Source organism: Cebidichthys violaceus, unplaced genomic scaffold (genome assembly GCF_023349555.1).
Source record: "Cebidichthys violaceus isolate CVI_PGR_0920_01 unplaced genomic scaffold, fCebVio1.0.p SCAF_8, whole genome shotgun sequence".
In the NCBI taxonomy this organism is placed as follows: Eukaryota; Metazoa; Chordata; class Actinopteri; order Perciformes; family Stichaeidae; genus Cebidichthys; species Cebidichthys violaceus.
In genome coordinates this window covers 3,165,014-3,189,235 of record NW_027176964.1, presented here as the reverse complement: position 1 = coordinate 3,189,235, position 24,222 = coordinate 3,165,014, and the positions used below count along the sequence as shown (strand labels likewise).

The 24,222-nt window shown below is 40.2% G+C and overlaps 1 protein-coding gene across 3 annotated transcripts in view; it reads right to left on the bottom strand.

The window, feature by feature from the left end:
- LOC137892670 (choline transporter-like protein 5-A) overlaps window positions 1–24,222 on the bottom strand; it is a 60,227-nt gene that overhangs the window by 21,724 nt on the left and 14,281 nt on the right. For 2 of the 3 annotated variants that reach the window (XM_068737983.1, XM_068737985.1), the window contains exons 2-4: window positions 13,338–13,386; window positions 10,072–10,145; window positions 4,663–4,747 (exon numbers count right to left, since the gene is read on the bottom strand). In XM_068737983.1, coding sequence (XP_068594084.1) covers window positions 4,663–4,747; window positions 10,072–10,145; window positions 13,338–13,386 — 208 coding nt within the window. The remainder of the gene's footprint in view (window positions 1–4,662; window positions 4,748–10,071; window positions 10,146–13,337; window positions 13,387–24,222) is intronic. The other variant, XM_068737986.1, reaches the window with a different exon arrangement.

Sequence of the window (24,222 nt, the reverse complement as noted above, 5' to 3'; positions counted from 1 at the left end):
AGAGTCTATAAAGGTGGGCAGGGTGTGTGCACCACCAGGAAGGAGGAGCTTGACTTGGAATAGGGGGCGTAAGCTTGAGGAGGAAGACTTTGCTGCCGTGTGACTCACCAGGACTTCCTCACTCACTGGTGAGCCCTGTTTCTTTAACGGGCAGCAGGCTGGGTCGAGACGACCATGAGTGTTCAGTCTCCTCTCCCTTCTCCGGGCATGGATGCGGAAGTCCAGCCGGACAGTAAGTTCAATGAGTTTATCAAGTGTGGAAGGTAGAGGATAGGAAACCAGTTCATCCTTGATGTAGTCTGCCAGACCATGCAGAAAAGCATCGTGCAGAGCCGCAGTGTTCCAGTCGCTCCGACGGGCCCTGGTCCGGAAGTCAATGGAGAAGTCAGCCACTGACCGGTTCCCTTGGCGCAGGGAGAGCAGATCACGGGCGGCATCAGATCCGGAAGCGCCCAACCCGAACACCTTGCGTAGTTCCTCAGAGAAGGCCTGGAATGATGCACAGGCGGGAGTCCGCCTCTCCCACTCTGCTGTTCCCCAGAGGAGGGCTCTGCCGGTCAGGTTGCTGATTACGTACGCCACCCTGGCTTCCTCGGTGGCGAACGTGTATGGCTGCAGGCTAAAGAGTAAGGAGCAGGAGGTCAGGAATGAACCGCAGAGTTCAGGATTTCCATCATATCGCTCAGGGGTTCCCACTCGGGGCTCGGAGATCATCCTGGGCTGTGGCAGAGCTGGAGCAGGAGGTTCCGGTGTGGGGACTGGAACTGCAGGAGGGCGAGTGGACATCTGCTGTTGCAACTGGGCGGAGAGGGCTGCAAAGGCGTTGGCCTCTGCAGCTCGTCTGGCGTATGCATCAGCCTCCTCCATTCTCTGCTGATGTTGCATGAGCGCGTTCTCAATCCTCTCAAACCGATTCTGTGGTGAGGGTGGTCCTGCTGGGTCCATGTCTGGCCAGATTGTACTGTAACGGGTGGTGTATGGACCCAATTGCAGTACAAAGGACTCAGAAGACAGAGGTAAAAAGTTCAACGTTTTACTTAGACTCCGGCAGACAGGCAAACGGTTTAGAAACCGGCAAACAGGAATCAGGAGAGGAGAGGCAAAGTTCTTGGTCAGGGACGGAAGGCTAGGTCGAATAACCAGGAGGCAGATGAAGCAGGGAATCCGGGACAGGCGAGGTCGGTACCGGGAAGACAGGCAGGAGAACGCTGGAAAGACTCGCATGGCAAAAAACAATCTAGCAAAGGAGTGAGTGTGGAGCTGGTGACTATATGCTGGGCTGATTGCATGTGATGAGAGGCAGCTGTGTGCACAGGTGAGTGGAGTGAACTGACGAGGTGGGCGTGGCTGACAGGTTGAGTGGGACAGAGGCAGGATCAATGGAAAATTACTGATGGCTGGATGACTGAACTGTGACAAGCACATTGATATCATCATGTGTGTTTGTCTCTTTTCTAGTTAGTTAGTAAGTTCTTTAGCTGCATAACTTTACAAGTTTATCTTAAAAATTGTCCATATTTTTGCCATAAAAATGCTGTCAACACATAAAATTAATTATAATTAACCAATATGTTCCAATGTTTTCAGGCAAGTATGCACCATAAATAAACACTGAACTAATATCATTTGAGTTGCTACATGTGAACATGTGGGAGACTGTAGGGCAGGGGTATTCAATTAAAATTCCAAAAGGTCCAGATTGAGAAAATCTCCTCGTGCAAAGGTCTGGAACATTATACATATCTAACTTGCGCCATTTAGTGCCATATAGTAGCCTAGTAGTAGTAACAACGTCTCTGTGTAGTCAACAACTGTCAAATTTAAATAAAGACATCACACACATCAATTATATTTTAACAATTATTATTCTGTTTTCAAATTGAACTGGATGGATTATAAATAATACATAGAAATACATAAATAAATGTTCTTCTCTCATTTCAAGTAAAATAAAGGCTCCATCTAAAAATAAAATACACAAAAAATAACTTTTGAAAAACTTACATCTTATTAAAAAAAAGTGCTTGATTTTAGAAAAATGAATGAAAATTAAAGAGTGTGGCTGGAGTTAACTTTTTTCTTCTCTTTTGTTAACATCATAATCTTCTGTCAACTTTATAATAAACAATCTCTTAACAATTGAACAGCTTTAACACCTCCTTTTCTCTTTCTTTCCCTCTTACATCCCACTCCATCTCTTTTTCTTGTTTAGTGAGAGAAGTGAGTTGTAGCTTGTCCTGCCAGGATTTTAAATCTGGACTGGAATGGTGTCAGGGTTAGTCTCATGCACATATGAAGGTGCTCATTGGATATCCTGGAACGATATTTGTTTTTAATAATGTTCATAGTGGAAAAAGCTGCCTCACAGCTGTATGTGGAGCCGAACATGGTTAAGATGTACAAAGCTACTTTCCTCAGACCTGGGCAAGCTGTCTCCGAAACCATTTGGAGCCAGAAGGTGGCAGGGTCAGTTCCTCCAAAATGCTCTTTCAGGGCTACATCTGCTTGAAGATCGATCAGTTGCATCTGGAGAGGCCCAGCATTTGCCCACTTAAAGTGCTGTGTGACTTCCTTTGAGAACCCTGTGACATCTGTGATGAGGAATGGGTTCTGAATGAACAGGGTGAGCTGCTGTCCAAAGCTGAAGTTTTCAAAGCGTGTGCAGAAGTTTACACTCAGCTTGTCAACAAAGTTAACAAAAGTAGATGCATCTCGCTCACCCTGACCCTGATCCTGCACTGTTGGAAAGTGTGCACAGTCTGCCTGCAGGTCTTCCTTAAACACCTCAAGTTTCCTCTGGAAGGAGCGTACACTGTCATCAGGTCACAAACTGAATTGTTTTTGCCCTGCAGCTTTACGTTTAGTTCACTCAGGTGTGAAGTGATGTCTACCAGAAAAGCAACGATATGCATATTGTTCTCATCTTCTAAAAAGAGAGAAAATTGTGTTGCCTTCTGGCTCTTCAGCTGTTTAAGGAAAGCAGCAATTTCCTTTCGAATGGACCAAAAGCGCCCCAACACCCGGCCTTTGCTGAGCCATCTTATGTTGTTGTGCAGCAGAAGGTCATCAGCATTCGCATCAACTTCTCTTAGAAATTCCCTTAACATGCGATGCTGAAGGGAAGAGGATGCTCTGAGAAAGTTAATCAATCTCATAACTATGTTCATCACCTCAGCATATTCATCTGACAAAGTGGAGCACAGGACAGATTGATGAATTATGCAATGGTATGAGATGAGCTCAGGATTGTCCTCTTTCATTCTTGCCACAACACCTTTCTCTCTCCCTACCATGGCAGGGGCTCCATCTGTGGTTATTGAAACCACTTGTTGCGGCTCTAATCCCCTTTCAGTTAACATCTCCTTTATGGCCAGATAGATGTCCTCTCCTCTTGTACTGGTCTTAAGTGGTGTAACACCCAACAGATCTTCACAGAACTCTTTCTTCTCCTTGTTAAAGAACCTCATGTAAACTAAGAGCTGAGCATTGTCAGACACATCAGTGGACTCATCTACAGCTAAGCCAACACAGGGTGCTTTATGAATATTTTCATCCAGCTGTGCTAGTAGATCCTGGGCTAATATTCCAGTTCTCTTTGTGGCTGATGATGCTGACATAGGTATTTGCTTGATTTTTTCACATAACTCTTCTTTTTGTTTCCCCTCAAGTGAAGTTCCAGCTACTGCACTCATGCACTCCTTGACAACCTCTCCGTCAGTGAATGGCTTTTTATGTTGACCCAAAATCCAAGCAACTTTCAGAGAACATTCATAAGCACGTTGTTGGGCAGTGAATGAATTTGTTAATATTCTGGTGGAACGTTCATATTGGGCTCTTAAATCATTTATCTTCTGTGCCCTCAGTTCAGACTGGAGTGGGTATGTTTGGTCGAAAGATTTGTGTTTGGTCTCATAGTGGCGTTTCACATTGGCGCTTTTAATAATGGCCACGGTCTCTGAACATATGAGACAGAGTGGTTTTGTAGCACCAGCAGGAAGAATGAACAAATACAAGTCCGTCCATTCTTTATTAAAAGCTCGGTTTTCGAGGTCCACTTTTCTCTTTTTAGAGCACGCCATGTTAACTTGCTTCTCCGACTTACTTCTCCCACTGCTCTCTCTCACTGCTCTCCGTCTCTCTCACTGCTCTCCGTCTCTCTCACTGCTCTCCGTCTCTCTCACTGTTCTCCGTTTCTCTCACTGCTCTCCGTCTCTCCGTCTCTCTCACTGTTCTCCGTCTCTCTCACTGCTCTCCGTCTCTCTCACTGTTCTCCGTCTCTCTCACTGCTCTCCGTCTCTCCGTCTCTCTCAATGCTCTCCGCCTCTCTCAATGGTGTCCGTCTCTCGCCTGTCTGCGTAATTTCATTCGACTCTCGATGCATTTTGGAATAAACATTCGATTGGCTGAGTAGCGTCACGTGAGATTCAATTAATGCATGCAATTGGTCAGTGTGTTTCCTGAACTGCTGAATGAGTGCCGTAAAGGCCAAAAAAGATGCGCAGATTAAAACATTAGCGCCCACCAAAATGTATGATTCTCAATTATATGTCTGGGTCCGGATAGGACAGCGTCTGGGTCTGGATCCGGACCGCGGTCCGCCAATTACCGACCCCTGCTGTAGGGTGTAAAGGGATCTGTGTGTAGAGTGTAACAGTGACTTACGCGTTGGAAGTCCCCGTCTGACCACAGAACTGGCCATAGCTGTCTGTTGGATGGAGCACCTTCCTGGGGTCCCCATGTAACCAGGCTGGACGACACAGACAGACAAGACGGACAGATCATTCACTGTAGCAGAGAAACAGGAAGACAGTATGGATATACGTATATATATATATATATATATATATATATATATATATATATATATATATATATATATATATATATAGAGAGAGAGAGATATTAAAGCTGCTAAATGTCGGAAGAAAAGACCTTAAACTATTCGCAGCTTTAAAAATAAAAATATTTTTCAACTATCGAAAACCATCTAACCAACACAACAGAGAGGCACTAAGACATCCAGTAACCATGGGAGGAATCTCTGTGTGTGTGTGTGTGTGTGTGTGTGTGTGTGTGTTTGCTCATTTTCAACCATCCCTCATCCCTCTGTGCCAAAACAATGCCTTGGCATAAAATTAGAACAATAAATCTCAATACTGTGATTTACTGTACTAGGTTTTGAGTTCCTGCACTTGGTTTGTCTTTGTCTAGTATTACTGACATCTTCTAGTTTGTACTAGTATGCTAGTATGAACCTCCTTACTACTTTGTATTACAACATAATCTATATCTTGTCCTTAATTATTACATCATTGCTGAAGCTATGACTCGTTTGAAACGAGTCATAGTAAAATGTAATGTAACAAAAATCAATGTAAAATGTAAAATAAATATGTAATACAAAGTGATTTTAAAGGTGCAATGTGGAATGTCTGGCCACCAGGGGACGGCAACTCACCTCTACTACTATAGGTCCATACAAACTAAATCTACAGTCATAAGTTACAAAAAAACAAAACAACTACTAACTAGCAGCAGAGGGCAAGAAAACAAGAAAACCTCCTATTTTAGTTTCGTCCTAGCCGTCACCAGGAGACTACTGGACAGGACATGTTGGACTGAGGACAGACGGGACGCTACAGTGACTCACTATCGCCTCTCTAGGAACAGAACAAGTGGTACTACAAGACAGGACGGGCTAGCTGTTCATTTCAGTATATCTCTGCAACACAACATATAGACGTCTTTTGAACTGTTTTAATATTAAAATTCTGGCCACATTTTTCACATTGCACTTTTTATGTATTTATCCATCATGTATATACCAATCTAATGTCATTTGATATGCATAAAGATGCATTTAAAAGTTGATCAAGTGGTGCTCCAAAGTTATTCTGAAATAAAGGCCTGGGTCTTTTTTTCTCTCAGTTGCAGAGAGAACTACAGTAGGCCTTTATTGGGGAGAGGCTGATACGAGTGAACGGCATTCACTTTCTGAATGTTTGAAACTGAAATTCTGGCCAGATTTTACACATTGTACGCTAACTGTTTCAAATCCTTTTTTTTCATATTTTTGGAACGGAAGTATTGAACAGATGCCTATCGTTTGACAGCTCGGTTTTGTGTTTTTTTTCTATGCTAGTGGTGGATTGGAGAAGTTCACTATCCTCTCTAAACAAAGGAATTAGCTTGTGTTGAAAAATGATCTTCTGATCACCTGCCTTTCCTCACTAGTAAACCGTCTCATCATTGTGACATTCATATATCTACAGCACAGTGAAGTGGTTGGTGTAATTAATGACAATGAAGAGAGTGAAGAGAAAGGAAATTGTGTTTATACTGTGTGTGTGTGTGTATGTGTGTGTGTGTGTGTGTGTGTGTGTGTGTGTGTGTGTGTGTGTGTGTGGCTCTGAAAATAAGGATGGATGAGACAAAAAAGAGATGGGGGCTAAGTACAAGGTGCAGATGGTGCATGAGAGAGAGAGAGAGAGAGAGAGAGAGAGAGAGAGAGAGAGAGAGGGTGATGTCATCGGGAATGATGTCATCAGTGTTTGGTAGTAGCAGAGTGGAGTGGAGTGATTCTTTGTGTAAGAGTGTGCGCAGAAATGACGGCTCGTGTGGTTATTGCATGCATGTCTGTGTGTACAATGGGATTTGTGGATCCATGCCCTCCGTATAGGGTGATGTCACCAGTAGCCAGTAGCCCCTCAGTAACACACACACACACACACACACACACACACACACACACACACACACACACATTTGAGAGGTAGTGGCAATACGAGCAGTTATGGTAATAGCGAAAGCCCCATCTATAGGAGCAGGAATAGGAGTGGTAGTAGGAATAGCACGAGCAGCTCAAGCAAATGCATCAATAGATTTAAATAGTGCAGGTAAATCACCAGGCAATTCTGTCTCTAGCAGCCTTTTAAACCTTTGACTGTTATCATCATAGACTGATAGAAGAAGTGGACGTTGTCATTGTGACGGGACCCATTGGTTTGTGGACTGAAGTTTTGAATCATGAAGTGGTATGGTGTCTCTAGAGACCTGTCAATCACAAAGTAGCCCCGCCCTAAAGCATACCCTGCGTTGTGGTCTATTTGACTCTAAATGGACCATCATTTACTAAATGAACATCATGCTGTATTGAAGAAGACTTGAAACTAGAGGTTAAGACCATAAACTCATGTCTACAATGTTTACTGAGGTAATAAATCAAGAGAGAAGTAGAGTCATTTTCTCATAGACTTCTATACAACCAGAGGAGTCGCCCTCTGATGGACACTAGAGAGAATGCAGCTTTAAAACACTTCAATATTGGCTTCATTTTTCAGAGGTTGCTGCCTGGTTATTACACATCTAGATGTATGCCATCAGTTCTGTACATGATGGTTTACATCAGATGTTTCAGATATTTTGCATAGTGAAAAGACAAATTTCACTGAATTATTGAATAGTTGGGGCATTTTTGCAGATAAACATAAAATAAAGTAAGAAATTAAATCAGCATCAGGATGTGAAAGCTCCCAGTGATCTCACCATTGGGTGATATCATACTAGTAAATGGGATTTAGGGGCTGTCTGTTGGGACACAGATGATGTCATACTCCTCCACTGCTGAAGCAGAAGCTCTGCCTGCTGCTTTACTGCAGCTGCAGCTTTTGAAGTGGCTTAATAGTATCGTAGAGGTTGAGTTCGTCGTTTTCTGTATTTGTTTGGAGTTGGTTTAATAAGGGTTTGACAATGTGTTTTCTATATTCAAAGATGTATTGCTGTATTTGGTTGTGTTTTCTGTATTTAAAGATGTATTTCTGTATTTGGTTGTGTATTTAAAGATGTATTGCTGTATTTGGTTGTGTGTTCTGTATTCAAAGATGTATTGCTGTATTTGGTTGTGTTTTCTGTATTTAAAGATTTATTTCTGTATTTGGTTGTGTTTTCTGTATTCAAAGATTTATTTCTGTATTTGGTTGTGTTTTCTGTATTCAAAGATGTATTGCTGTATTTGGTTGTGTTTTCTGTATTCAAAGATGTATTGCTGTATTTGGTTGTGTTTTCTGTATTTAAAGATGTATTGCTGTATTTGGTTGTGTTTTCTGTATTTAAAGATGTATTGCTGTATTTGGTTGTGTTTTCTGTATTTAAGATGTATTGCTGTATTTGGTTGTGTTTTCTGTATTTAAAGATGTATTGCTGTATTTGGTTGTGTTTTCTGTATTTAAGATGTATTGCTGTATTTGGTTGTGTTTTCTGTATTTAAAGATGTATTTCTGTATTTGGTTGTGTTTTCTTTTGAATGCATGTGTTTTTTAAAGTGGCTGTAATTTGAGCTTTCAGGGCTACCATAGTTTCAAAACGAAGACCTTGGATAATGTAAGCTACTGTAGCTTTAAAGGTGGCTGAACAGCATCAGAGTAAGCAAAGACTGTGCTTAAGGTAGAAATTGGACTCCACCGATGGTTTCACATGGAGCTGTGCTCCAGAACATCAAATGCTTTAATTCAGCTTCCCCCTCCACTTCCTGCTGTGACTTCTGGGGCTGCTGAACATTTGGCAACAAAGAGATTTCTGTTGTGATTTCTGCTGGCTTATTGTCTCCTCCACGGCCTCGGTTTCTCACACCTCGCTCTATCTCTCAGATAAGCTTCCCAGCAGTGTGCTGTCTCTCCCTCTTCACTTTATCTCTTTCTTTCTCTCCTCTCTTTTCCCAATGTCTCTCCTTTCATCTCCTCCTCAGAACCACCGGCCAGTTAAACAATCAATGTGATCAGGGCACGGACATAGAGGACGTAAGTCAGGGAAACAGTTGAAAACCAAATGATCGTCGAGACAGAGATAATGACAGAAACGGGGAAATTCTACATGAAGCAACAATCATCTGGTCCATAAGTCCCTAGTTCGGAAATTGTTGCCGTCACCATCTTGGTTTTTTTTGCAACCAGAAGTGACAGGAGAGGGTGGAGTACAACAGGACGTTGAATAAGACATTTATAGGCGTACAACATGTTACAGTTAATTAAAAAACTTTCATAAACTGAAAACACACTGTGACAGTGTTAAAGGTCATCTAAATTAGACACATCATTCACAACTAAAACACTGCCAATGAAATACCACACACTCAATTAATAATCGCATGCACCCAGAATGCACCTGTGAAAACACCTGTCTCCAATTAGATCACTTAGAAATCAGAGTTTGAACACTTTCAACAGGATTCAGGTTTACTCTTTGGTGTGAACAACAATGGAGGCTAATTTTGGAGAGTTAGAGGATGGTAATTACAATATGCTGTATTTAGTTTAGAGTACAATACAGTAATATGTTGATATCATCTTTGTATTTAATTGTATCTGATACTGTTATGAGAATAGTACTGAGAATGAACACATTTCCTTTGTGTTCATAGTCTATATACTGCATGCTACACATGAAGAAGCCTCTCTAGATAAAAGTGTTTTATACTCGGCACATCAGTGTGCAGTCGGCATGTGCAAATAGCTATTTATTTGGTGTCCGTTTGTAAAGTTGTGATTAAAAAAAAATATAGTTTTGAATGAAGGGTTTGTTCTTGTAAGAGATGTAGATGGGTCAAACAAACAGTCATTCCTAAATCTAACTGAGTGGTTTTGTTGGCTCAAAACCACTTCCTGTGAAGACGGAAGTGTATTTTTGCAATTGCAAAACAAACAATTTTTGTTTTGTTTTTGTTTTCATTAACAAAAACGACAGAACGACATTCGCAATCCATTAACTTGTGGACTAGTGGCAGGCAAGAAATGAGCAGGCAACTAGTGTAGACAAACACAAACACATTACCAATTGACCCCTCCAAAGTTAAACACCAAATAGCTCCCCAACAAAGGAATATCCCAATAGTTGAATAATGAGCTCCCGCCCTCGCGGTGTGTGCGTGAGTCACTGAGAGAACGTCCCACCTATAGAGGTCCGCAGAGCACCACTGACTGTCCTACGTGACTGAATTGGGAGTTGCTTTTATCGCTGCATGTGTGTGTGTGTGTGTGTGTGTGTGGGGGGGGGGGGGGGGGGTGTAGACTGACTCACCCACTATCCCCAGGGCCACATATGAGAGGATAACAATGATGAAGATCAAACAACATAAGATATCAGTGCAGCTTCTGAAAAGACAGAAAAGAAACAAGGCATCAACCACAGCAGCAATAGTCACAAAACAGCGTATACTACTGTAACTTTTGGAATAATAGTCTTCATACGATATACTATCCTGATTCAGATTTTGATACAACTTTGGCTCTAGTTGAAAATCATCATGAAACGTAGTGTTTAGATAAGAACATGTGATACATATGCTGCTACTGTGAAGAAAGTGTTTCTCTATTCTTTAATTATTTGTGCCTCGGGCTCTGGTGAGGGCAAGATAAAGAAACAAAGGGAAGAGAAGCAAGAGAGCTCAGAGTTTAATGAAGAAGAGGTTATTCCTCTTTAGTAGGAAAGGATTGAGGGAGAAATTATAGATGGAGCATCAGGGAACAACTGCGGATTTCCTTCCAGTCGCACGGCTGAAAAGATGCAATTATAGATCAAAATTACATGTTTGTGTGTGTGTGTGTTTGTGAGAATGTGTGTGTTGTGTGTGTGAAAGCTAATTACAGGGAGGACTGAAGTCAGATTTCTGGTTGATGTGGGGAAAACTAGTTTCATTCCGCTACAGATTGATTCACCAGAAAATAGCTTCATTTGAGACCTCCAAACACCATGTGTTCCCTCGGGAACAGACATTTTCAAATATTCTGGTGACATCATCATTGTTAGTGTTAAGACTAAAGCAGGGTTACAGAGAGTCTTACAAACTGGAAGAATGGAGTTTGAAAAACTATTTGCATAATGGGAAGTGTAGGATGCACTGTTTTTGCAGCTTTAGCAATACTAAGGATTTAAAATCAATCTCTGTTTTTTACATTTTAGTTTAAAGGGCTCATTATTATGCTCATTTTCAGGTTCATATTGTATATTGTACACTGGGTTTCTACTAGAACATGTTTACACACTCTAATGTTCAAAAAAACAATTTGTTTCTCTCTGTGTCAGAATACACCTGTTTTCAACTTCTGTCTGAAACGCTCCATTTTAGCGCCTGTCTCTTTAAGACCCCCTACCGCAGAAGCCCAGTTTGCTCTGATTAGTCATCGTTTTCCATATCTCCGTTGTCATCTTCACATCGTACCTGGAGCATACTCAGTGTGTAGCGTCACTTCATCCGGTGACAGTATAGTTGTGACATCACCACCTCAACCAAGTCCTGAGGGCTCGTTTAAAGGGGCAGGTTCTGAATACGGGCTGGGTGCTTTTCTCCGTATACACTGAGATTTTGGATACTTTCACAGTATCTATATAGCACCTAGACCTGCTTTATAATAAAAAAAAGACATCTCACTTTCTACAATATGGGACCTTGTAATCGGTCTATCACAAGTCCTCAAACCTAAAAATTAAAGTACAGCCCGTAATGTAGAATAATGTGGCAGTGGAATTACACATGCTCATGGCTTAAAGAAAAGAGAAGTAAGGAAACGCAATAAGTTAACTGTAGGGGAAAAAAAACCTTCTGAGGTAATATTTATTAAAAGTTTATATTGTGAAGGGTGGGTCTTCTACATCATTGGGTGGGATGATATAAATAACATTTATGAGCCTGTGATGTCTGAGGTACAACCACTCACTTATGTCCTCCATTAAATCATCTTACTATTAGACAACTTCACAGTGCAAGACATTGAGACTTGGTCCTCATAGTCCAATGTCTTTATGGTCTCTCTTTGGAATAAGACACCTTGTCAACATGGACGTCCTGCTGTGTTTTTCTCAGTGAGGAAAGGTGCTCTTGTCACTGTTACATTATCTGTTGAATAACTTGAAAGGGCCACAGTGACCTTTGATGCCAGGTTGAGACTGTCCAGGCGTAAAGATGTCTCAATTTCTTGAAACATGGTTGTTTTGTTGACTGGATTTTGGTGTTTTGAGCAAAAGAGCCATAAACGCCCCTCTTTGTGACATTGTGTCCTGAGTTCTTAGTGCTGCCGCAATTAGTCTGTGTAATTGACTGAAAATGCATTGGCATTTACTGTATATGTTAAATTAATCACTAAATACACTCATAAAACCATACAGTTGTCTGCCTACTTGGCTACACTTAAATGCACTTATTCTGGAAAGATGGACGACAATATTCTTACTAAGATGTTTACATGGCTAATGAAAATGAATATTCCACCAATATTCCTGTTCAAACGCAGCCGTGCATATTCCGATGAGCTGGTGGCAAACACAGCCTCCCTCTTTCACACCTTCAACCAACCAATGAGTGACACCTGCCGAGGTAATATAGAAATCTCAGAGAGCTCACCAAAGGTGAAATCTACGCAAATTCAAAAATTGGAATTTGCTTCGCCCCCCAGAAGCAAATGTGTTTTCACTGAAAGTAAACAAGAGGCGAATGTTAATGTCACACTCTCTGCACTGAATGTACAGTAACGTTAGCCCCTCTCACAAATAGAGGAAATATCTACACAAACAAAGATTTTTTATTCTATATTTGATAAATAAATGATGTGTTGGAGTCTTAACAAGAACATGTTCCGGTAAGCAAAAACATGCTCAACATGTGAACTGATTATGAACTTAGAAGAACTATCTCTATGGAATATGTTTTTTCAAAGGACACATTAAACATTGAGGACATCAGTGGAAGAACAAGTCTCCGTCACAGTTTTTGACAGCTTATGTGTCTGAAAGTCATAAATAATAATGTGAAAATGATAAATTGATACAGCTGAGATCTTACAATATATAAAGTTTTGCTTCATCATTTCAATTCTTAATTAGATTTACTGATGAGTGTGGTCAGAAGTTTCACATGTAACCTACTAAATGAACATCATGCTGTATTGAAGAAGACTTGAAACTAGAGATTGAGACCATAAACTCATGTTTACAATGTTTACTGAGGTAATAAATAAAGAGAGAAGTAGAGTAATTTTCTTATAGACTTCTATACAACCAGAGGAGTCGCCCCTTGATGGACATTAGAGAGAATGCAGCATTAAGGCAGTTGCTGGTTGTTATGCACAATTTCGTTATTTACTGACTGAAAAGAGGATCAGGAAGAAGAGAATTCGCTGTTTTGCCATTGCTTAGCTTTATCCTAGAGTATCCTGGAAATACTAGTGAAGACACAGTGTTGTAATAGTGGATGGCTTAGTGTGGGCATATACTGTATATTCATATATACATACATACTTTAGGACAGAATATAAAGAATAAGGTATGTAAAAATGGAAGTATGGAGTTACCTTCTGTGGACTGGACCTCTGAAGGAAGGATCAAACTTGTGTGGTTCTCCTGGAAGAAGAAAAAAAGGAGAGCAAAATAGTGAACAGGTGCTGAGGCTTTAGTGAAAGTATTTTCAGCTCTGTTGTTCAAACATCTCAAGCCTGCTGCATACGCATGTTGTTGTCAGGCAGAAGACCACCTGCAGTAGAACCCGCTCACTTCTGTTTCACTGAAAATGAACCTGCACCCAACGGTCCAAAATTCAGTCATTTGAGGAATTAGAGGAACACAGTCGCTGCAAATGTTCAGTTTAAATGATCCTGTTTAAATTGATCTAAACTAAAAACCAGAACAGCTAGAGCATACGCTCTGTTTGCAGCTTTTGCAGGAATGTACAATGTGATGATGATGATGATGATGATGATGATGATGATGATGCACATGCTCAACAGAACCAAACTATCAAAATGCCTGTGCACTTGATAAAACTTAATCATGAACTAAATCTCAAAAAAGCATTATTACAACGTTAACGCATTCATTAATTAACGCCGACAATTATTTTGTCGCGCATTAACGCAGTTTTTTTTAAAATGCAATACACACCATTGATGCCATCAAATCACCCAAACAAACGGTGGAGGGAGGCTTCGGCAGACTACGTTGGATGCAGCGTGTTGGAGAAGTATAGATAAACAAAAGCAAGACAAGCTAACAAATGCAACAGAGAAGTGGATAGATACAAACTGCAGAACGATTAGTATTGTGGAAGATGTCGGTCTGAGGAACGTTCTCAGGATCGCAACGAATGATGGCACATATGAGCCTCCCTCAAGACGCACCGTCACAAGAAGAATACACGAGTTGTATGAAAAGGAGAGGACTACAAAAGCGACGGCGTTACAATGTTACAACTGTTGCTCTCACTGGAGACTACTGGACATCGCCGGGTAACCATCATCACCTCGGAGTTACAGTGCATTATATTGATGAACAGTGGGAGCTGCATGCTCTGACTGTCATGAAAACAGAAGACAGACATTTTGCTGAAACGTGTGCGGAACATTTTATTCATGTTGCACAGCAGTGGAACGTTTCAAACAAAGTCAGCACACTGAGCACAGATAGTGAAGAAATATAACTGCTACTGTGTAAAGGGAATACTGCTGTTAAAAAGAACCTGATTTGTTTAAAGTGTTTGCAAACCAAATGTTATTGCACTTTTGTTCATATAGCAGTACTTTTAAAATAAAAGTACGCAATACACCACTTTTGAATTCATTATTGAACTTTGCGCATAACAATGAGATTAATTGCAGAAAATCATGCAATTAATTGCGATTCAAAATTGTAATCGTTGCCCAGCACTAGTATTAACACAACCTTTTAGCTTACATTTTACAGATTTTAGGGATATGAAGCATTTGAAGATACTGACATCACAATACCAATACAGGCACTGGAGGGTTAAAGGGTTAAGAACTTTTTAACATTAACTTTGCGACTCAGATAATAAAATGCAACCTTTACAGACAGAAATAGAAAATAAATATTAAGTGGCAAAATAAATGACTTTTTAGTATTCATTATTTTAATATTTTATTAATAAACTTTTTATGTTATATATATATGGATATGACCTTGATAATTTTTATATTATGGACCTATCATACGATATATGCACATGACCTTTTTGCTGACTTTGATATTGTTTTGGAATTTTATTTCATTCACGTTTAATTTGTTTAGAATATTTCAATTGTTTTCACAATCTAATTTTAATGACTGCATATTTTTAAGAACTTAAAGTTCATTGCTCTTTGAATCGGTTAGCTGGAATTATCATATATATATATAAATATATACATGTATTAGATTATAGATTATAATACATGTATTAGATTATAATCATATGACTGGAATTTATTGGTCTTAAAATGATGTATTGTTTATCGCAATTATTTCTGGGACAATATATCGTCCAACAAAAGTAGTTATCCTGACAGGTCTGATTCAGACAGCTCATGTTTGTCTTTGTCTGGGAGCCTCTGGCCTCATGGGTTTTTGTGTGTTGATATGAAAACTGTACAGTTGGTTTGTGGAACGGGGATCTAGGGCACACTGGAGGTCCCTCATGTCTTATTCAATAGTCTCAGACACACACTACCAAGGCAGTTATCTCACTGAATCACACAATTGGTTTTCTTACAACAGCTTCTGTGATACAGAGCATATTTTGCATGTATTCACTTATATTTCACTGATTATTTAACCAGGAGTTCTCAAAAAGACGCCACAATTAACTCAAATGCAACTTTTCTTTCTAAATGTGAGGCTTTTGTCATCATGATTATAAGCACCTGTATTCTGTAGGCACTTCTTTCTCAAAATGACTCTTTAGCAACATTATATTCCTTATTACTATCGCCGCCTGGAGATAATGAGATCGGTCATGTGGTGTGCGTGCATGCATCTCTGTGTCTGTCCACGGCTAATCTCACATACTGCTGCAAAATGTTTTGGGTTGTCATTTATGGCCACATGACACACCTGGCAGAGATTTGCACCTCACTGTGTGCACCTTTCTCCTGTTGTTAATCCCTCCATGAAGAACCCTGATAATCCCACCAGAGACGCCTCAAATTCTGCTGCCAGCAAATCAATTTAATGTTGCTATGGCAACTCTCTGAAAACCATAAGGAAGGACTAAGTCAACTTCTCTTCACTGTGAAATGAGTTGTCTTTCGTCCTGACTGTGTGCATTGTGTGAGTAAACACCATACAACTGTAGGGTACTTGTAATTCTAATTGAGCATAAATAAAACCGTAACATAATAATAATATTGAGGTGAGAAAGTTAGCTTACGGACAGAGAAGATGATCAAAGCTAATCGGAAAAACAAAGCGATCGCCATTTAAAGTTTCATGTTGGCATCCAGTGTTGTTCATCAAAGCACATTGTATTGCTGTGATGTGTGTGTATCCTTGAGATCTAAAGTTGAGAGCATTTCCTTTCTCATAAAGGCTGTGAAAAGCCTGTTTATTCATTCAGGCAATTTTCACCTTTATTAGATGGTTGTCACCGAGGACAGACAGGAAATAAAGGGAGAGACAGACTTGCACATCCATGCAGCACCAAAGTGTTGAATATTAAATACATCATTAATATTGCTTTTTATTTCACATTGTGAGAGTAGAGTCAGAGTAAATCAGAGTTACCTCCATAGCATTGATGATCAACAAGACAGACAGACGTTCTTTATGAATGCTCAAATCAATGGGAGCTAGCTAACAATGCTCGTTACACGTTATGATGAAATAAATACAGAAAAAGGGCACTTTAAAATAAAATGGTATAGCCTATAATTCAGTTATAATGAAATGCAATGATGAAATAACATTTCATGATAATAAGTTTTAATAATTTCTTTAATTCTCTCAAAAATTGTTGGTTTATTTATATGGTTAAAACAGTTAATTCATGTGATAGTTTATTTGTGTTTTATATTCATTAAATGTTAAACATTTGGGGGTTCATTATGTAAATGTTTATGCATGCTTTTGTTGTCTGCTGTCTGTATTAAAACTAAATAATATCAACAACTCAAGACTTAAAGTTAATCAAAAGCTGAAGTTAAATTACAGTTATATACTGTATCTGTATGTATAACGCAGGATGATTGGTGACACTAGCAGCCTTTTTGGACGTCCAAACACCTTGCATAATGTGATGTGTGGTGCTATGAGACTTCCTTTGGACAGCTGAGGTTCAGAGCTGAACATGTAAATGAGACTGAAATTTATTCTCTCTCTTCTCTCTTTCAGAACCTTTTTCCCACCTCCTTCGCAAAGACGCTGAGTGTTCTTGAAGATGAAGATATGGAAATGAGACGATGCTTGTCAAGATTTAAACATCAGCTGCATCATACTTCATAGTTACACACACACACACACACACACACACACACACACACACACACACACACACACACACACACACACACACATCAGTAATAACGTGCACACTACCAGACAACACAGGCACACACACACACACACAAAAGGAAAGAGAAGTATGCACATACACTTCCTTTAAAAATTACATCTCAGGGCTAACAGGAAATATTTAGAGGGAGAAAAACATTTCTTCTTCCCTACTTCCTGCAGGTCAGCAATCAAAGTCATGCTTTGTTATGTAACATCCAATCACAGCCCACCCTGTCTTCCCAGGCATCGACCTCCTCTAATTAAGGAGGTGAAGCCAATGCTGAGGTGCCTTTAACCTGCATTCTCTCTACTGACCATCAGGGGGCGACTCCTCTGGTTGTATAGAAGTCTATGAGAAAATGACTCTACTTCTCTCTTGATTTATTACCTCAGCAAACATTGTTAACATGAGTTTATGGTCTTCATCTCTAGTTTCAAGTCTTCTTCAATACAGCATGATCTTCATTTAGTAAATGATGGTCCATTTAGAGTCAAACAGACCATAAAGTGGAGTATGCTTTAGGGCGGGGCTACAGAGTGATTGACAGATAAAGCAAAGTGCATTCTATCAGTTAGCAAAATATTCTGAGAACTGTCAAGTTTTAAGTCGAGATTTGAAAGTTGCTACAGTTGGTGCACTTTTGAAACAATCAGGAAAATAAAAGCTTCAACACCATGTTAAGTCATGACAGTAGGCATTACAAAAAGTGTTCTGAGAGGTCTAACCAGGGCCAAAAGTAGTCCGGTATGGTCCAGTTTTCTGTAGCACTAAAGGATTCAGTGTCGTGATGAGGGGACAGCAACTGCCTGCCAAAACCCAAAGCCCACTACAACAACATGATCATGATCTGCTAACCTTAGTTCAACATACAGTTCGTTACCTCCGGTTTGTCTGTTTCCTTGTACAGTACGTTTCCCATTCATGAACATTGCATTTGTGCTGCATTCATAGTAGTTTCGGAATAATCCGAATAATTAGCTCCGAACCGGGATAATTCACGCGACCACCCCTTCAAATCGGCAAGTCAAACACAGCTAACATGTTGTTGAAACAATAAAATACAACACATATTCTTTGTGGCGTCCAAGTTGTTTCCACCACACAACGCAAAGCTCGGTCGGAAGAACGACTTCCTAACTCAGGAAAACGGAAACCATCTGAGGAGCTCCATTCTAGTTTTCTTAAAAACTGAATCTAAAGTGTCCCGGTATGTTTGTGTCCAGCCCAGACCTACAGGTATTAAATCCGTGCTCGCTGCCTTTCCAACACTGTTTAGTCTACTGCTGGCAAATGTTAACTTCTGCTGCAGCTTGTCTGACATCGAGGGCTGTGGGTTTTTGGCAGGCTGTGGTTTCATACTAAAAAAAAACAAGTAAGCAGCAGGTCAAACATGCTATGTGACGTCTGTAACTCATAACGGTGTTTGTGCACATTTGTACTTCACAACACACAGAGCTTGTAAACTGTTCTACTGCCGTCAACTCATTTAGTTGTAATATTCTTCTTATTAAAAATAAAACTAATTGTTATGATTTTAAAAGATGATTTGTCAACATTTACAAATTATTCTATAACTTACCATGATACCTACTGAATAAACCAGTGTAAGAAACAAACATCAGAGCAACATGTTAACTTATTACTTTATCAAAACATTATTAGTTATGTATTTAATGTCATCTAAAGAAAAAGAAACCAGATTATTATCATTTTGGGAGAGTTAGTTCATTTGCATATGAGGAAATCTGTGTCCATCTCCTTCACAATGACTGCATCCTTGATAGTTTGTGATTCTTTCATTTAGGACCCATGGCAAACATCTGTTCTATTTTATCTATTAAACCTGTTCAGGCTGCAGCTGACACCAATATGAAGTGTGGGGTAGTAGCACCGGCACAAACTTCAATCTACTTTCCCCCCTGGGTCTAGCAGGTGTGTACTGCTGAAACATATCTGGAGCAGGACCAAAATACCCTTCATTTAATGATTTAGAAACCAGATGTATAAACCAGCAGGTCCATTCTGTGACTTGAAGTCAGTGTAGGGACTTAAGCATCAGAGCAACGTGGTTGTTTTGTTGGTGTTGGTAAGCAGCTGCTTTTTGTACAAGTTGTTTGATGGTCGTTTTAGGAAGGCCTGTAAAAACACAAAGCCAGCCTTGCTGGAAATAAAAGTATGAATGAGTTTTTCAAAATCATGCTTTGACACTTTTCTCGTTGGAGTTTTTCCTTCTCCGATATGAGGGTTCGAGGCCAGAGGATGTCGTATGCTGTACAGTTTGTAAAAGCCTCTGAGGCAAATTTGTGATATTGGGCTATTCAAATAAAAAAGATTGAAATTTAATTTAATTGATAAGGCCTTTAAGTTTGGTATGTTTGCTAAACAGTCGTCACTTTTGCATGATTTTTTAAACTGAGATCGCAATCAATAAAGACAGGTTTTTAACAGAGTCCTTTGGTGTTTGTTCTTTTGTGTTGAGTAGTTTAGTAATCTTAAGTCTCTCATTGTTTTTCCCAAATGTTTTAGTTTTGTGCTTATTCAGCCGAAGAGAAATTTGAGACATCCAGCTGTTGACTTGGTCAATGCATCGACAGAGAGATCCTAGGGGACCAAAGAGGGTCAATCTGGTTGTCATCGATTCGTCCGGAACACATAAAGAAGAATAAAGGCCCTAAAAGCGTCGCTGACACAAGCTCATGGCAGTATTTTGCATTTTAAATATTGCATACTTACCCCTAGATCAGATTCTCAAAACTGACCTTCCCTTCCTTCTATTTAATCTTCTTGAAACAACACGGCCACATTAACAAGGGCTGTTTTTTGGGTCTGATTGATGCATGGTAATAGATACAGAGAGAAATGAGGGACTACCATTTGGATGCACTCCTGACACACACACTTACTTCCTAGAGTGAGTACTGGTCTACAAAGGAAGCACAAGAGACGGAAGCTGAAATGTAGAGAGCCCAGGAGGCTGCCAGTCAGACGGTCCTTCTGAGAATTACAGAGGACTTGCAAGTGTGTGGGGGAAGGGGGACTTTTCCAAGAAGAGACACAATTGATGAAAAGGCAGAAAGAACAGAGAGGGAAACAAAGGAAGAGATGAGATGTAGATATATTCAGCAGTACGAGAGAGAAGAACTTTGAAGGAGCAATGGAGTAAATGGGGTGAGAGAGGAGGACGAGTACATGAGATGGAGAGGGAGAGAGAAAGAGAGAGGTGGAAGGGCATAACTGTGTCGAACGATATACCGTTATTAGAAAAGTATCGCAATACCCTGCCGTTAAAAATGGAACAAAACCCCATTTTATTTGTACCGATACGTTTAAAATGTCCATCTGAACCCCAAGCAGTTTCAGGGCGTTTTTTCACATTTCACTCTCTGTGGCTTTGATTTTCAATGCAAGATATAAATCCAGCATCTCTATGGAAACAGCACAATCATGGCTAGAAGTAGAGAGAACTCAAAGATATATTTTGTGCAGATTAACATTTACCATACCATAAATCATTAAAAATACAAATTGAATTTCTTTGATAATTTATTTTACAAAAATTGGAAAACAATGGAATCTATATATTCAACATTTCTCCAAGTGCCCACAAGTGTTACCAATGTTGAGGGGGGGGGGGATCATCCATCCATCCATCCATCCATCCATCCACCTAGCTAACTCAATAATTATTAAAGCTGCAAGCAGCATTGATCGGGCCCTCGCAACGTCACACACGTCGAGGGTACTGGCAGGACTCTGGTTGATGCGGCAATGCATTTCTGTGACCATCATACACTGCATGCACAAGTTAGATGATATTTCCTGCGTCGACCAGCAGCATAGCAAGACCATGTTGCCAGGTCTTAAGCCTCAAATGTTTTGAGTGTACCTCCGATACAATCATAAATGTAAACCTGTTAAGATCATTAAGAAAATGAACATGTGAATGTGCTTCAGTATTTGTAACATAACAGACTGTCAGGTTACTGGGATGGAGTTCAACTCCCTGCAGTGTCCTACTGATTGTATTTGGACTTACATGAAAGTTAACAGAACAGCAGTGTCATTTGTTTTTACTTGAACACTTTAATTTGACACTGTTTTCATTTTAAGCTCTTCTGTAACTTTAGATTGTAGTGTGAAGCATTCATTATAACATTTAACCTGATTCTCATGTAGAAGCTCTAGACAGATCATTTATACTAATGCCCACTGACATGGTTTGAAAAACACTGTTGATTAACTTTTGTTCTCCAAGCATCTTAGTTTGCACATATTTAGATCAGAGAAGTCTTTTTCTCATGGTGTGCCACAAACCCTGTTTGGGCCGCTGTTATTATAGAATTCTGTTTACGTCCGTGGTTGCCAGTAGGTGGCGCTATGACTATGAGTTAATATTGGCATGCAGAAGTCCTAAAATCACGACAGCAATCAAGCATGTCAAGTTTGGGGCAGTTTTGACAAAGTAAGGTTGAGTTACAAAAGCTTGATGGATGATGGCGAATCATGTAAAATTGCCGCGACACCAAGTCCATGTTATCCGATGAAACATCAAGGTTTTAGTAACTTTTAATCGTTAAGGTCTTTAGGTTGTTCTGACCAAATTCTAAGCTGATCGGATTATTTCCCTAGGAGGAGTTCGTAGTGCAGCACCTGGAAAAGGAAATAAAACCACAAGAAATTCATACAAAATTCAAATTGGCTGACTTCCGGTTGGGTTTAGAGCATGGACCCCAAAGACTTTTTTTTAAGTCTACATGTGATACACCTGCTTACTTAATTTCATACATCTAGGTGAAACGTACTGCGAGGGCTGCATTGTCGAAATATTGTAGGGGGCGCTATCGAGCCGAGTTGCCACTCTGAAGCATTAAAATCACATCAGATAACTACATTCAGGATTTTAAATGTGTGTGACAAGTTTGATTTTGTTTTGAGTATTTTTAGCCCCTCAAAAACACCTTTGTTTTTCATGGCGAGGAATGCATCGCCACGGCAACGGCATTTCACGAAACAACAAGCTTTGAGTAACTTTTAATCACAAAGGTCTTTAGATTGTTCTGACCAAATTCTAAGTTGATCTGATTAGTTCCCTGGGAGGAGTTTGTTAAAGTAGAGCGCCTGGAAATTGAAAAAACGACACTAGAAATTCAGACTAAATTCAAAATGGCTGACTTCCGGTTGGGTTTAGGGCATGGCCCCAAGATACTTTTATTTAAGTCCACATGTGATACATGTGCCTACCAAATTTTGTTAATCTATGTGAAACGTACTGCGAGGGCTGCTTCGTCGAAATTTTGTAGGGGGCGCTATTGAGCCGATTTAACACTCTGATTGAATAACATCATATTATAGAACTACATTTTGGCCTTGTGATCTGTGTGTCAAGTTTGCTTGTGTTTTGAGCTTTTTTAACCTCTCCAAATGACCATCGTTTTTCACGGCAAAGACTGCGTTACCACGGCAACGGCGTTCGACGAAACATCAAAAGCTTAGAGAACTGGCATTATGAACTTCTTACATTTGTGTGGAACAAATTTGATGTTGATCTGATTTTCCAACTAAGAGAAACAAGCCAAAGTATAAAGACTTTAACTTACTGTTGCCAGTAGGTGGCGCTATGACTATGATTCAAAATTGGCTTGCAGATGTCTTCAGGCCTGGAGTTTAATCAAACATGTGAAATCTGGTAAAGATCTGATGATGCGGAGTCGAGTTACATCAGTTTATTCGTTCATGGCGAAGGATCAAAATTCGCAGAGCCGCCACGTCGCCATGCTTCGACAACTTCCTACAATTTTCACAATGAAGCATTATCAAGGTCTTAAGGCTTTTGTGACAAAATTTGAGAGGGATCCGATTAATCTGTGAGCAGTAGGGTGTCAAAGAACACAACCTATGACTTCCTGTTGCCACTAGGTGGCGCTATTACTATGATTCTAAATTGTCATATACATGTGTTCAGGGTCAGGATGTTATGACATATGAGAAATTTGGAGCAGATTAGGCAATGTACAGCCGAGTTACAACAACTTCCTGTTTCATGGCGAATGGTGTTTTTTTGCCGCCACGCCACGGACACATAGTTCGATAACTTTTTGATCTTTGAGTATCGTTTCACTGCCAAGGTCTCAAGAGCATACTGACCAAATCTGAAGGCAATCGGGTTTAATCTCTGGGAGGAGTTCGTTAAAGTACGGCGCCTTGAAACGGTCCAAAAACGTCATAAAATTCAAAATGGCCGACTTCCTGTTTGGTTTAGGATATACCTCCTTTTGACTTTTTTGTACGTCCCATCACGTTTCACATACCTACCAAATTTCATACAGCTAGGTGAAACCCAAAGTTGGGGCTACTCTGTAGGGGGCGCTATCGAGCCAAAATGTCATGCCGCAGCTGGACACCCCAATAATACTGGAATTTTCACCACGATTGAATTTTGTGCCAAATTTCAAAAGATTCCCAGTATCCCAAGCACCTCCTTTTTGCGATGAAACTGGTACGATAATAACAATAATAATTAAAGCTGCAAGCAGCATTGATCGGGCCCTCGCAACTTCACGCACGTCGAGGGTACTGGCAGGACTCTGCTTGACGGGGCCATGCATTTCAGTGACCATCATACACTGAGTGCACGAGTTAAACGGTATTTCTTGGTACTGGCAGGATTCTGGGTGACGCAGCCATGCATTTCTGTGACCGTCATACACCGTGTGCACGAGTTACATGATTTTTCCTGCGTCGACAAGCAGCGTGGCAAGATCATGTTGCCAGGTCTTAAGCCTCAAATGTTTTTAAGTGTACCCCCAATAAAATCATAGATGTAACCCTGTTAAGATCATTAAGAAAATGAATGTGCGTGAATGCGCTTCAATGTTTGAAACATAACAAACTGTCAGTTTACTGGGATGGGGTTCAAC